This window comes from Bombina bombina, chromosome 5 (assembly GCF_027579735.1).
Source record: "Bombina bombina isolate aBomBom1 chromosome 5, aBomBom1.pri, whole genome shotgun sequence".
Lineage (NCBI taxonomy): Eukaryota > Metazoa > Chordata > Amphibia > Anura > Bombinatoridae > Bombina > Bombina bombina.
This window is the reverse complement of record NC_069503.1, coordinates 922,984,272-922,998,559: the sequence shown is the minus strand read 5'-3', so window position 1 is coordinate 922,998,559 and position 14,288 is coordinate 922,984,272. Positions and strand designations below refer to the sequence as shown.

Below are 14,288 nucleotides of genomic sequence, written 5' to 3'. Positions count from 1 at the left end.
TTACCATAAGATATGGCGTAAATATATTTTTTGTTGCAAATCTAAGGGGTTCTCCAGAAGCCTGGTGAGGATTCCCCGGATTTTGCCTTTTCTTCAGGATGGACTGGATAAGGGTTTATCGGTCAGTTCTCTGAAGGGTCAGATTTTAGCGTTATCTATATTTTTGCACAAACATCTGGCAGACCTACCAGATGTTCAAGCCTTTGTACAGGCCCTGGTTAGAATCAGGCCTGTGTTTAAACCTGTTGCTCCCCCATGGAGCCTTAATTTAGTTCTTAAAGTTTTACAGCAGGCTCCGTTTGAGCCTATGCATGTTGTTGACTTAAAACTGTTATCCTGGAAGGTTTTGTTTCTTGTTGCCATTTCTTCCACTCGCAGAGTGTCTAAACTTTCAGCTCTGCATTGTGATTTCCCTTACCTTATTTTTCATGCTAATAAGGCGGTCCTTCGTACTAAGTTGTGGTTTCTCCCTAAGGTAGTATCGGTTCGAAACATTAATCAGGAAATTGTTGTTCCTTCTCTTTGTCCTAATCCTTCTTCTCAAAAGGAACGTCTTTTGCATAACTTGGATGTTGTGCGGGCTCTAAAATTTTACTTACAAGCTACTAAAGATTTTCAACAATCTTCTTCCTTGTTTGATGTTTTCTCTGGAAGGGTAAGGGTCACAAGGCCACTTCTACTACTCTGTTTCTCTGGTTTAGAAGTTTGAGAAGCATAAATTTTGTTTTTAGACATAATTTGAATTAATGTCACAATTTGGCTTAGTAACCTTGATGAGACAAGCTCTGTGCTTATTTTATGGTCAACATGCATGTTTTCCATGGGTAAACATTTTTCTCTTCCATCTACAGAAGATGTTCGTTCCCTGCTCTGGATGCTATTTTTCCTCTGTATTTGGAGGATAGGGTTTTTTTTCTTTCTCAGGACTAGGAAAGAATAAAACAGTAGCTGTTTAAGGAACCAAAACCTTCCCTTTTTGTTCACAAAATGCTGTCTCTTTCAGATTTTCCTTGAAACTTTATGCTATCTGCAACTAGACTAAACAGAGTAAGAAGCCTTTCTTCTCTCCTAATCACCTTGAAGGTTCAACTACTCATCCAGATCCATTTCTGGTAAGGGGCAGATTAAGTCTTTTCAGAAGGGATGGCCACGTCCTATCCAGGATCCCTGGGTTTTTACAACATTTTCCCAGGGTTACAGAATAAGTTTCTGCCTCCAAAAAATAAGCCTGACACGTAAAAACCCCTATATCCGCAATTCCCCCCCTCTCACTACTAATAATAAATGTATTAACCCCTAAACCGTCAACCCCCCACAACGCAATAAGCCTAATTAAACTATTAACCCCTAATCCGCCATTAACCCACAACGCAATAAACCTATTAAAACTATTAACCCCTAAACCGCCAAAGCCCACAAAGCAATAAACCTATTAAAACTATTAACCCCTAAATCGCCATAGCCCACAACGCAATAAACCTATTAAAACTATTAACCCCTAAACCGCCAAAGCCCACAAAGCAATAAACCTATTAAAACTATTAACCCCTAAATCGCCATAGCCCACAACGCAATAAACCTATTAAAACTATTAACCCCTAAACCGCCATAGCCCACAACGCAATAAACCTAACCCCCCCTAACCTAACCCCCCTAACGTAACACCCCTTAAATGAACCCAAATTACCTAATTTACAAAATACTAAAGTTACTATTAAATTAAAAAACCTAGGTTATTTTATTTGGGGGGGTTTACTGTTAGGGGGAGGGGTTGTGTATTTTCTTGTAAAAGAGCTGATTATCTTGGGGCAATGCCCTGCAAAAAGCCCTTTTAAGGGCTACTGGTAGTTTTTTAGATTAGGGGGTGTTTTTATTTTGGGGGGCTTTTTTATTTTCATAGGGATTAGGTATAATTTATGTAAAATTTGGTAATTTTCTTTATTATCTTCTGTAATCTTAGATTGTATTAGATTGCCTTGTTTGGCGAGGTGAAAATGGAGTAAAATTTCTCAATTTTCGCCATGTAAGTCCTTGTGCTGAATATTAGATACCGATTTGCGACGCCGTCCCATGTTAGCTTATGGGAGTAAAAATTGCGGACGACGGGTGAAATATATGTGCCGTATATGTAATAGCAAAATCGCATAAAAACCAGTGGCGCCGGCTTTTGCGGGCGACGCCGCATATGTAATGGAGCCCCTAATCCTTTATTAGGGAATACTCTGAGAGGACCCGGGACCCTTATCAACCCTCCAGCAGCATTTTTATTCCCTTTTTTTACTCCGTTTTGAAAATTGGTGAATGGCCCTTAGCGGTCCCCTCAGAAACACAGAAGTTGGGGTGGCAACACAGAGGGGAGTTTATGTGAGGATTTTTTTTTTAACTGTTTAACTGGTTTTTACTTTGAAACACTTTGTTTGCACCTGCTGTGGGCCTGGGATCATCACTGCAATTAGCTCTGCCTCCTCCCATTTTCTCCCTTCTCTCTTGCTATCTGCTTACGTCTCTGGGCCAATTAGGAGTCTTACAAACTGATAACTACTGTGTTTGCATTCTTTATTGTCCCTGCCTGCAAAAGATCATTTTCTGAGGGGGTGAGTACCTGCACAAGAGCTGCTGAAGGGGGTAGCAGCTCAGTTTGGCTTAAAGGGTCTCTGTTCTGTGCATATTTCACAAAGAACAACCTCTGATCTAAAATCAATCTGCATAAAGCAATAACAGTATATTTGTCGGTTGGCTCCAATCCTTATTACATGTATCTTAATATATGCAATATCGTTTCTGTTCTGACAGAACATTCTAGTTACAAGTCCTGTACTGGTCTTCAGAACATACATTCTCATTATATATACACAAGCACCTTAAATATGTAGATACTGTTTTGGCAATAAATTACGTCTCAGATATAACAATGCACACATTATCTTTCTATTTACTTGGTGTATGATTGTGTAACTTCTGTTATATCATTTATTGATAATTTATACACAGTTTATACCATATAGCGGCTTGATGTTTATGTGTCTTCTGTTTTTGACAGAACACTACATAGGCGGTAATACCATGTGCTCATCTGTGTTTTAAATGATTACTGCATGACCAGTTTGTTTAATATTAGGTAAAGCAACGTTAACAAGGTTATAATATGCATACCGCTCTTTATTTATGCAAGCAGCTCTTAACTTCTATCAGAGCTCATGTGAATATACATGAGGAGCTCTGTTCAAGTCTTAATAGACTCTGCATATCACTGTATGAGAGCAGATTCCTTTTATTTTGCTTTATTATGTATTATGCCTTTGGTGGGCTAGTGGCGGTATGGGAATTAACAAGATAGATACTTGCGGTGGGTATGTGGTGGTTAAGGGGTTAACAGGATAGGTACTTACGGTGGGTATGTGGCGGTTGAGGGGTTAATAGAGTAGACGGGTACTTGCGGTGGGTATGTTGCGGTTTAGACATTTATTAATGTAGTGTTAGTTTGCAATCGTGTGGTACTTCAGCCTAGGGGTATTAGCATTAGTGGTTAGGCACGGAAGTTATATTCCATGGGATCTTTTACTATACATCACCAATATGGACGGTGATGATCTCAGACCAGTGGGCATGTATAGTAAATGCCTCTTGGCAATGCCGCCTTTTAGCAGCTATGTCGGGAGCTTGGAATATTTTCACAGGCTTGCTCGACATAGCGGCGGATCCCTTGGAATATTTCCCCCCTGGCAGCACTTTTGATCATCGGAGCCTTGGAATTGTATTTAGTTCTTCTGTTCTCTAAGGACCTCCTTTGAACCTATGTTCAGCATAGTTTTTAATATTTTTTCCTGTAGGTTCTTTCTATTATTTTTTATCTCAGCTAGAAGAATTTCCAAATTGTCTGCTTTCCTGTGAATCTCTCTCTTTTCTGGGTTTTCATAAGAATAAGACTGTTCTTCTTACCCAGTATGTTTTTCACACAAAATAATGAAAATTTCAAACAAGAATTGTTATACCTTCTTTGAATTTTCTAGAGCTTTAAATATTTTCCTTTAAGCTATTAAGGATTCCAAACAAAGTTTAGATTGTTTTTTTCTCTATTCTTTTTTCCATACAGGCAAAAAAGCTACTGGTAGCTCTAGCTTTTGGTTCAATCAAGAGATTTTCAGAACTTCTTGGTGGCAGGGAAGTCTCCTTCTAGGCATATCTCAGCTCATTCTTCTAGTTCAGTTGCTACTTCATGAGCTGTCATAAATTATGCATCCACTGGAGCGGATTTGTAAATCTGCAACATGTCTTCTCTGCACACATTCTTTAAAGATTTTCTGTTTTAATGTTTTTCTTTATTTGGGAAACATTTTTTGTCAGGAAACTTCTTCACGCCACAGGTTCCAGTAAAATAGAAACTGCCTAATTCTGTCCCTCCCTTTCATTAACATGGACTCTCAGCTTGAGTATTATATCCCACATGTTATAGAATTCCTATGGACTCTTATCATCTTATGAAAGAAAACAAAATGTATCCTTGCCTGATAAATTATTTTCTTTCATCATGATAAGAGCCCATAGGCCCTGCCTGTTTCAATTTTTGGGCTACAGTTCTAATTTGCACCTCTTTAGTCCTTGCTTTTGTCTTTCCTACCAATTTGTTTCCTTTTCTCTGCTCAAGTAATGAATGAAGCCGTGGACTCTCCACCCCACGGTGGAAATGAAATTATCAGGTAAGCATAATTTATATTTTTTGTCAATTCTTTGAAAAACCACTAAAGTTTCTGACATTTTTTAATTTTTTGACCCATATTTTGGTTTTTAGAGTTTTGTAAACTCTTCCTTTTGAACCTATGCATGCCTTATATAGTCTTCTTCTTTCTTGGAAGGTATTACTTTCTTTATACAATCTCTTCCGCCAGCAGTACTTCTGATTTGTCTACCCTTTCTTGTGGCGCTCTTATTTTCCATCAGGATAAGTCAGTGTTAAGAACTCAGTGTTTTTTTTGCCTAAAGAGGTTTCTTCAGAAACAATCATTCAGGACCACATTGCAGTTCCTTTTTTTCCAATTCAAAAGATTTTTTTAGAAAGTCTTTTGTATCATTTGCAAAAAGCATTACAAATTTTACTTTTATTTTCGCTTCCAGGTTTAAACAGTGGATACGTAAGGTTTACTTGGAGGCGGGAAAGTTTTCCCCAGAATAATTACAGCCTATTCTACTAGAAGCTTTTCTTTAACAGATTGCAAAACAGCAACCTTTGTTTTTATGTTTTTCCTTCTTTAGAGCAGCTTTTGACATAAAAAATTCCATCAAACTGCAGTGTATGGTAAATAGGTGCATAGCTTGGATATTAGATTCCAGGAGTAATGGCTCATTCTCACCACCTTATAAAAGAAAACAAAATGTATGCTTACCTGATAAATTAATTTCTTTCATAGTGGTGAGCGTTCAAGAGGCCCGTCCATATTTTTTTTTCAATTGGCAGAAGTTCTAGTATGCATTTAATGTAACCTGCTTTGTCCTTTCCTACTTTATTTTTTCTCCTTTCTTGGCTATATGTAAGACTGGGATACTAGAGAGGTGAGAGGGATTAAAAGCTCTTGGAATGTTGGCTATCTTTGCCTCCTCCTAGTGGCCAGGAGTTGAATCCCTGGATTAATGGCTTGTGGACTCTCACCACCATGAAATACATTAATTTATCAGGTAAGCATAAATTTGTTTTTTTCAATGCACACAGAGAGGAGTAAAATAATGACTCAGCATGTGCTTGCTGCATGGCTTGATACCAAAATATATGTGTGTGTGTCCTGCTTGAAACTTTAAATTATATGATTATAAAATAAACTTGCAGTGGAGCCAGGTAGTTAATACTATTAGAATAGGTTTGATGACAGACAAGGTTAAAATCTCTTTATTATTTAAATTATCCCAAATATTTTGCTGTCTAATGTTTAATTTAAATAACAGAGCGGCTAAATGTTAATATAAGAATGGGATATTCATTAACTGTAGAATAGTTGAGTATATACAATAAAATTGTATGCATGAACCAAATATTGATTTTAAATATTATATATTTTTGTTAAACTCAGGAAAGAAGCATATTCATATAATTGCACTATTTTGTATTGTGAATCCTTTTTATTTTCATCTTTTATAGATACCTAGGAGGCAATTATCTAACAGTTGTTGAAGGGTTAGAAGGTCTTGAACTAAGAGAGCTGCATGTTGAAAGTCAAAGACTTCCTCCAGGAGAAAGGCTGTTGTTTGACCCAAGAACCCTTCATTCCCTGGGGGTAAGCACTAGCTTGTCTATTGTTATGGAAATATTGTCTGCAAGATAAAGAAGTTTAATTGTATAAAATGTGCAATATGTTTGCTATTTTGTTTTTGGAGGTGGTGGAGGGATATTTGTGTTTATTGTGTTTGTACTAGCGTGCTACATAAAGCGCATATACATGCTGTACTCTCAATACAGTATTTTTAATAGAAGAAGAGAAAAAAACTGATCTTTATATAAAAACATCAATGAATGGTCAAATCGCTACTCATGGTAAGGAGGTAGCTTTGACTTGTTACAAGTTTAACCCAGAATAGCTGATTGTACTTATACACAGTAGTTAGTTTAAACAAACACGCACCTTTTTAAAGCAATTAAAACACTATCATTGTCCAATTGTGTATCAGTTTTGAGCTCTTTAAAAAAATGAATGAATGGTGAATATAAATTAGCATGAAATGATCATAAAGTCTTATAATGCTCCATAACTTAAACTTAATACTTAATGTTTAATGTTCTAGTAAAATGTCTTTGTTCAGTAATTAAATACTTAAATGAATGATAATTCATATTAGGGAAATAAACAGAAAAGACTAAACAGATAATAAAAAAAAACATTAGTGGAAAGGATCCTAAATATTATTATTATTATTATCATTTTATTTATAAAGCGCCAGCAGATTACGCAGCGCTATACAAAGAATAAAAACATTACAGGGATACAGTAATACACAAACAAGTACAGTAGGGATAAATAACAGTTGTAGGTGCAATAATTGAGTTATACAAAAAGAGAGGAATGCTCTGCCTTTGAGCACAATCAGTAGTAGTAAAAGTGAGAGTCTAGTCAAAATTAAACTTTCATTATTCAGATAGGACTTGTAATTTTAATCAACTTTCCAATAAACTTTTATCATCAAATTTGCTTTGTTCTCTTGGTATTCTTAGTTGAAACTAAACCTAGGCAGGCTCATATGCTAATTTCTAAGCCCTTGAGGGTTGCCTCTTATCACATGTTTTTTTTAATTGTTTTTCACAACAAGAGACTGTGGGCCATATAGATAACACTTTGTTCAGGCACAGGGAGTTATTTAAGAGTTAGCACAAAACAATACTAAATGCAAGTTAATAGATAATAAATAAAAAGTCATGGGATCAGGGGCTGTCAGAAGGTTCTTAGATACAAGGTAATCACAGAGTTAAAAAGTACATTAATATAACTGTGTTGGTTATGCAAAACTGGGGAATGGGAAATAAAGGGATTATCTATATTTTAAAACAATAACAATTCTATTGTAGACTCTCCCTTTAACTTTAAACACAAAGTGGCCTACAGGTAGAGTGTCTCTCAAGCTTATAATCTAAAGGAGAGGGAATGGACACATAATGTAAGGGAGAAGAGAAATAAGTCTGATATAAGGCAGTGTAAACTGAGAGTGAGTGATGACATAGGGGAAAAAAGTGCATGGTGACTGAGCAAAAGAGGTTTAGAAAAGTGTAAAAAAATGTGGTAAAATGGCAGTACAAAGGCTGTGAGTCTGAAGTGGTTTCTCTATCCTGGATTATTAGTTAGAGCTGCACATAATTACTGTTAGGTGTGTGTATATATTAAGGTAAACACTAGGGTGGGTGGTGATTGGAGGGCTAGTGCTTGCAAATCTGGAGTCTGATGTTAGTTGTGAGGCCGTGGAAAGAGAAATGAAAGGTAAACATGCCTGGTGAGAAAGTATAGGGGGGAGGAGTGGTTTGAAACACAGCAGAGGGTGATAAACGATTGGTGAGAAAGTATAGGGGGAAGGAGTGTTTTAAAACACAGCAGAGGGGGAGAAAAGATTGGAGAAAAAGATTGGAATATTACAATGAAATTTAAAAATAATTCCATGAGAGAAATAATTGCACTCAGTGGGGCCTATTTAAGAACGTGAGAACGGACATGATCCAATATTGCAGATCATGTCCGCTGCACATCGATAAATGTCTTGTGAACTGCTGGTGCAATACCGCCCCTGCAGATTCGCGGCCAATCGGCCGATAGCAGGGAGTGTCAATCAACCCGATCGTATTGGATCGGGTTGATTTCCAGCGATGTCTGTCCGGGGCCTCATAACTTGTGTTTCTGGCGAGCCTGAAGGCTCGCCAGAAACACAGGGCATCGAGCTTGATAAATAGGCCCCAGTGTCTTGATTGGAGAGACCATTCAGATGAATTACCTTGTAAACTGTTTTGCAAATCTGGAGTCTGATGTTAGTTGTGAGGCTTGTAAACTGTTTTGCAAATCTGGAGTCTGATGTTAGTTGTGAGGCTTGTAAACTGTTTTGCAAATCTGGAGTCTGATGTTAGGTGTGAGGCTTGTAAACTGTTTTGCAAATCTGGAGTCTGATGTTAGGTGTGAGGCTTGTAAACTGTTTTGCAAATCTGGAGTCTGATGTTAGGTGTGAGGCTTGTAAACTGTTTTGCAAATCTGGAGTCTGATGTTAGTTGTGAGGCTTGTAAACTGTTTTGCAAATCTGGAGTCTGATGTTAGTTGTGAGGCTTGTAAATCCAATTTCCTCTTGTTAAGTGTATCCAGTCCACAGATCATCCATTACTTATGGGATATTCTCCTTCCCAACAGGAAGTTGCAAGAGTTCACCCACAGCAGAGCTGCTATATAGCTCCTTCCCTAGCTGCCATACCCAGTCATTCTCTTGCAACTCTCAACATAGATGAAGGTCGTAAGAGGAGTGTGGTGTTTTATACTTAGTTTATTTCTTCAATCAAAAGTTTGTTATTTTTAAATGGTACCGGAGTGTACTGTTTATCTCAGGCAGTATTTAGAAGAAGAATCTGCCTGCGTTTTCTATGATCTTAGCAGAAGTAACTAAGATCCATTGCTGTTCTCACATATTCTGAGGAGTGAGGTAACTTCAGAGAGGGAATCGCGTGCAGGTTTTCCTGCAATAATGTATGTGCAGTTAATATTTTTCTAGGGATGGAATTTTCTAGAAAATACTGCTGATACCGGAGTAATGTAAGTAAAGCCTTAAATGCAGTGATAGCGACTGGTATCAGGCTTATTAATAGAGATACATACTCTTATAAAAGTGTAATTTAAAACGTTTGCTGGCACGTTTAATCGTTTTTTATATATGTTTGGTGATAAAACTTATTGGGGCCTAGTTTTTTCCACATGGCTGGCTTAAATTTTGCTTAGAAACAGTTTCTTCAGGCTTTCCACTGTTGTAATATGAGTGGGAGGTGCCTATTTTAGCGCTTTTTTGCGCAGTTAAAATTACAAAATGAATCATCCAGCTTCCCTCAGCAGTCCCATGAATACTACAGGACATCTCTAAAGGGCTAAAAAGGCTTCCAAAATCGTTTATAGGGAAGGTAATCCACAGCACAACTGTGGCAGTTTTGTTGTGTCTGTTAAAAAATGTCTATGTCGTTTTTTGGATCCGTTTTTTGCATTAAGGGGTTAATCATCCATTTGCAAGTGGGTGCAATGCTCTGTTAACTTATTACATATACTGTAAAAATTTCGTTTGATTTACTGCCTTTTTTTCACTGTTTTTCAAATTTTGACAAAATTTGTTTCTCTTAAAGGTACAGTAACATTTTTTATATTTGCTTGTTAACTTGATTTAAAGTGCTTTACAAGCTTACTAGTCTCATTTCTAGTCTGTACTAACATGTCTGACATAGAGGAAGCTCCTTGTTCATTATGTTTAAAAGCCATGGTGGAACCCCATCTTAGAATGTGTACCAGATGTACTGATTTCATGTTAAGCAATAAAGATCATTTTTTGTCTTTAAAAACATTATCACCAGAGGATTCTGTCGAGGGGGAAGTTATGCCGACTAACTCTCCCCACGTGTCAGACCCTTTGACTCCCGCTTCAGGGACTCACGCTCAAATGGCGCCAAGTACATCAAGGGCGCCCATAGCGTTTATTTTACCAGAGGATTCTGTCAAGGGGGAAGCTATGCCGACTAACTCTCCCCACGTGTCAGACTCTTCGACTCCCGCTTCAGGGACTCACGCTCAAATGACGCCAAGTACATCAAGGGCGCTCATAGCGTTTATTTTACAAGACATGGCGAAAGTTATGAATAATACTCTGGCAGCGATATTAGTCAGACTACCTGAAATTAAAGGAAAGCAAGATAGCTCTGGGGGTAGATACAGAGCATACAGATGCGTCAAGAACCATGTCTGATACTGCCTCACAATATGCAGAAGCTGAGGGGAGCTTCAGTCTGTGGGTGATATTTTTGACTCAGGGAAGATGATTTAACCTGATTCCGATATTTCTACATTTAAAATTTATGCTTGAGATCCTCCACTTGTTGCTCAGGGAGGTTTTAGCAGCTCTGAATGACTGTGTTACAATCACAGTGCCAGAGAAATTGTGTAGACTGAATAAATACTATGCAGTGCCGGTGTGTACTGATGTTTTTCCAATACCTAAAGAGGTTTACAGAAATTATTAATAAGGAATGGGATAGACCAGATGTGCCGTTCTCTTCCCTTCCTATTTTTAGAAAAATGTTTCTAACAGATGCCACCACACGGGACTTATGGCAGACAGTCCCTAAGGTGGAGAAAAGAGTTTCTACTCTAGCTAAGCGTACCACTACCCCTGTCGAGGACAGTTGTGCTTTTTTAGATCCAATGGATAAAAAATTAGAGGGTTACCTTAGGAAAATGTTTATTCAACAAGGTTTTATCCTGCTGCCCTTGCATGCATTGCTCCTGTCACTGCTGCTGCGGCGTTCTGGTTGGAGTCTCTGGATGAGGCTTTACAGGTAGCGACTCCATTGGATGAATTTACTTGTCAAGCTTAGAGCACTTAAGCTAGCCAATTCCTTTGTTTCTGATGCCTTTGTTCATTTGACTAAACTAACGGCTAAGAATTCTGTTTTTACTATACTGGCGCACAGAGCGCTATGGCTTATATCATGGTCAGCTGTCGTGACTTTAATAAATAAGCTACTTAACTTCCCTTCAAGGGGCAGACCCTATTAGGGCCTGGTTTGAAGGAGATCATTGCTAATATCACTGGAGGAAAAGGTCATGCCCTTCCTCAGGACAGGTCCAAATCAAGGGCCAAAAAAGTCTAATTTTCATGCCTTTCGAAACTTCAAGGCAGGTGTGGCATCAACTTCCTCTAAGGCAAATCAAGAGGGTACTTTTGCTCAGTCCATGACGGTCTGGAGACAACCGGACATGGAACAAAGATAAGCAGGCCAAGGAGCCTGCTGCTGCCTCTTAGATAGCATGAAGGAACGGTCCCCTATCCGGTAACGGATCCTGTAGGGGGCAGACTTTCATTTTTCGCCCAGGCATGGGCAAGAGATGCCCAGGATCCCTGGGCATTGGAAATTATATCCCAGAGTATATCTTCTGGATTTCAAAGCTTCCCCTCCGAAAAAGGGGAGATTTTACCTTTCACAATTATCTGCACACCAGATAAAGAAAGAGGCATTCTTACATTGTGTACGAGACCCATCCAGTTCCAAGACAGGAACAGGGACAGAGTTTTTCTCAAATCTGTTTGTGGTTCCCAAGGAGAGGGAACCTTCAGACCTATTTTGGATTTAAAGATCTTAAACAAATTCCTTAGAATTCCATCATTTAAGATGGAAACTATTCGTACCATCTTAACTATGATCCAGGAGAGTCAATAGAGGACTACAATGGATTTGAAGGATACTTATCCTCACATAACGATGCATAAGGATCACCATCGTTTTTTAGGTTTGCCTTTCTAGACAGGCATTACCAGTTTGTTGCTCTTTCCTTTCGTTAACTACAGCACCAAGAATCTTTATGGAGGTTCTGGGGTCGCTTTGGCGGTCCTTAGGCCGAGGGGCATAGAAGTGGCCCCTTATTTAGGCGTTGAACATCCAAATTGCCAAGTCTCATACGGATGTAGTACTGGCATTTCTGAGATTGCAGGGGTGGAAAGTGAACAAGGAAAGAGTTCTCTATCCCCAATCTCAAGGGTTTCCTTCCTAGGGACTCTGATAGATTCTGCAGAAATGAAAATTTACCTGTCGGTGTCCAGGTTGTCAAAGTTTCTAACTTACTGCCGTGTTCTTCATTCCATCCGTGCCCTTCGGTGGCTCGGTACATGAATGTAATCGGCCTAATGGTAGCGGCAAGGGACATAGTACCGTTTGCACGCCTACATTTCAGACCGCTGCAACTATGCATGCTCAGTCAATGGAACGGGGAGTACACAGATTTGTCCCCTTCTTAAATCTGGACCAAGAGGCCAGAGATTCTCTTCTCTGGTGGCTATCTCGGGTCCATCTTTCCAAGGGTATGACCTTCCGCAGGTCAGATGGGACAGTTGTTACAACAGATGCCAACCTTTTAGGTTGGGATACAGTCTGGGACTCCCTGAAGACTGAGGGATAGTGGACTCAGGAGGAGACCCTCCTTCTTATAAATATTCTGGAACTGGGAGCGATATTCCATGCTCTTCAGGCTTGGCCTCAGTTAGCAACTCTGAGGTACATCAGATTCAGTCGGACAATATCACGACTGTGGCTTACATAAACCATCAAGGGGGAACAGAAGTTCCCTAGCGATGTTAGAAGTTTTAAAATAATTCACTGGACAGAGACTCTCTCTTGTCTATCAACTCTCCATATCCCAGGTGTTGAGAACTGGGAGGTCAGACTTTTCTCCCAGGGAAGTGGGAATTCCCTCCGGAGGTCTTTGCACAAGATCAAGCAGGAGAGTGCTTTGGTGTTTTTAACAGCTCGTGTGTGGCCACGCAGGACCTGGTATGCAGATCTGGTGGACATGTCATTCTTTCCATCATGGTCTCTGCTTCTGAGACAGGACCCTCTACCTCAGGGTCCTTTCAACCATCTAAATTAAACTTCTCTGAGATGGACTGCCTGGAGACTGAACGCTTGATGTTATCAAAGCATGGCTTCTCCGAGTCAGTCATTGATTCCTTAATACAGGCATGAAAGCCTGTCACTAGGAAAATTTAACATAGATATAGCATAAATATCTTATTGATATGAATCCAAGGGTTACTCATGGAGTAAAGTCAGGATTCCCAGGATACTATCTTTTCTCCAAGATGATTTTGAAAAAAGGGTTGTCAGCTAGTTCCTTAAAAGGACAGATTCCTACTCTGTCTATTCTTTTGCACAAGCGTCTGGCAGATACTCCAGATGTTCAGGCATTTGTCAGGCTTTGATTAGAACCAAGCCTGTGTCTAAACCTGTTGCTCCGCCATGGATCTTAAACCTTATTATTAAGGTTCTTCAAGGAGTTCCGTTTGAACCTCTTCATTCTATAGATATCAAACTTTTTATCTTGGAAAGTTCCTTTTTGGTAGATATTTCCTCGGCTTGTAGAGTCTCCGAGTTATCTGCTTTACAATGTGATTCTCCTTATCTGGTCCTCCGTACGGATAAGGTAGTCCTGCGTATCAAAACTGGGTTTTTTACCTAAGGTGGTATCCAACAAGAATATCACTCAAGAGAGTGTTGTTCCATTCTTGTATCCTAATCCTTCTTCAAAGATAGAACGTCTATTACATAATTTGGACGTGGTTCGTGCTTTAAAGTTTTACTTACAAGCTACTTCAGATTTTCATCAAACATTTACTTTGTTTGTTGTCTACTCTGGACAGAGGAGATGTCAAAAGACTTCAGCAACCTCTCTTTCTTTTTGGTTAAAAGCATAATTCGTTTAGCTTATGAGACTGCTGGACAGCAGCCTCCTGAAGGGATTATAGCTCATTCTACTAGAGCTGTGGCTTTCACTTGGGCCTTTTTAAAATGAGGCTTCTGTTGAACAGATTTACAAGATGGCGTCTTGGTCTGCGCTTCATACTTTGCTTCTTCGGAGGCTATTTTTGGGAGAAAGGATTTTTTTTTTTTCAGGCAGTGGTACCTTCCGTTTAAGTACCTGCCTTGTCCCTCCCTTCATCCGTGTACTTTAGCTTTGGTATTGGTATCCCATAAGTAATGGATGATCCGTGGACTGGATACACTTAACAAGAGTTAACTTCTCTTGTAGTGTATCCAG

The 14,288-nt window shown here is 39.1% G+C and overlaps 1 protein-coding gene across 1 annotated transcript in view; it reads left to right on the top strand.

Moving 5' to 3' along the window:
* PPP1R42 (protein phosphatase 1 regulatory subunit 42) overlaps positions 1-14,288 on the top strand; it is a 208,603-nt gene that overhangs the window by 57,081 nt on the left and 137,234 nt on the right. The window contains exon 3 of the mRNA XM_053715095.1: positions 6,128-6,263. Coding sequence (XP_053571070.1) covers positions 6,128-6,263 — 136 coding nt within the window. The remainder of the gene's footprint in view (positions 1-6,127; positions 6,264-14,288) is intronic.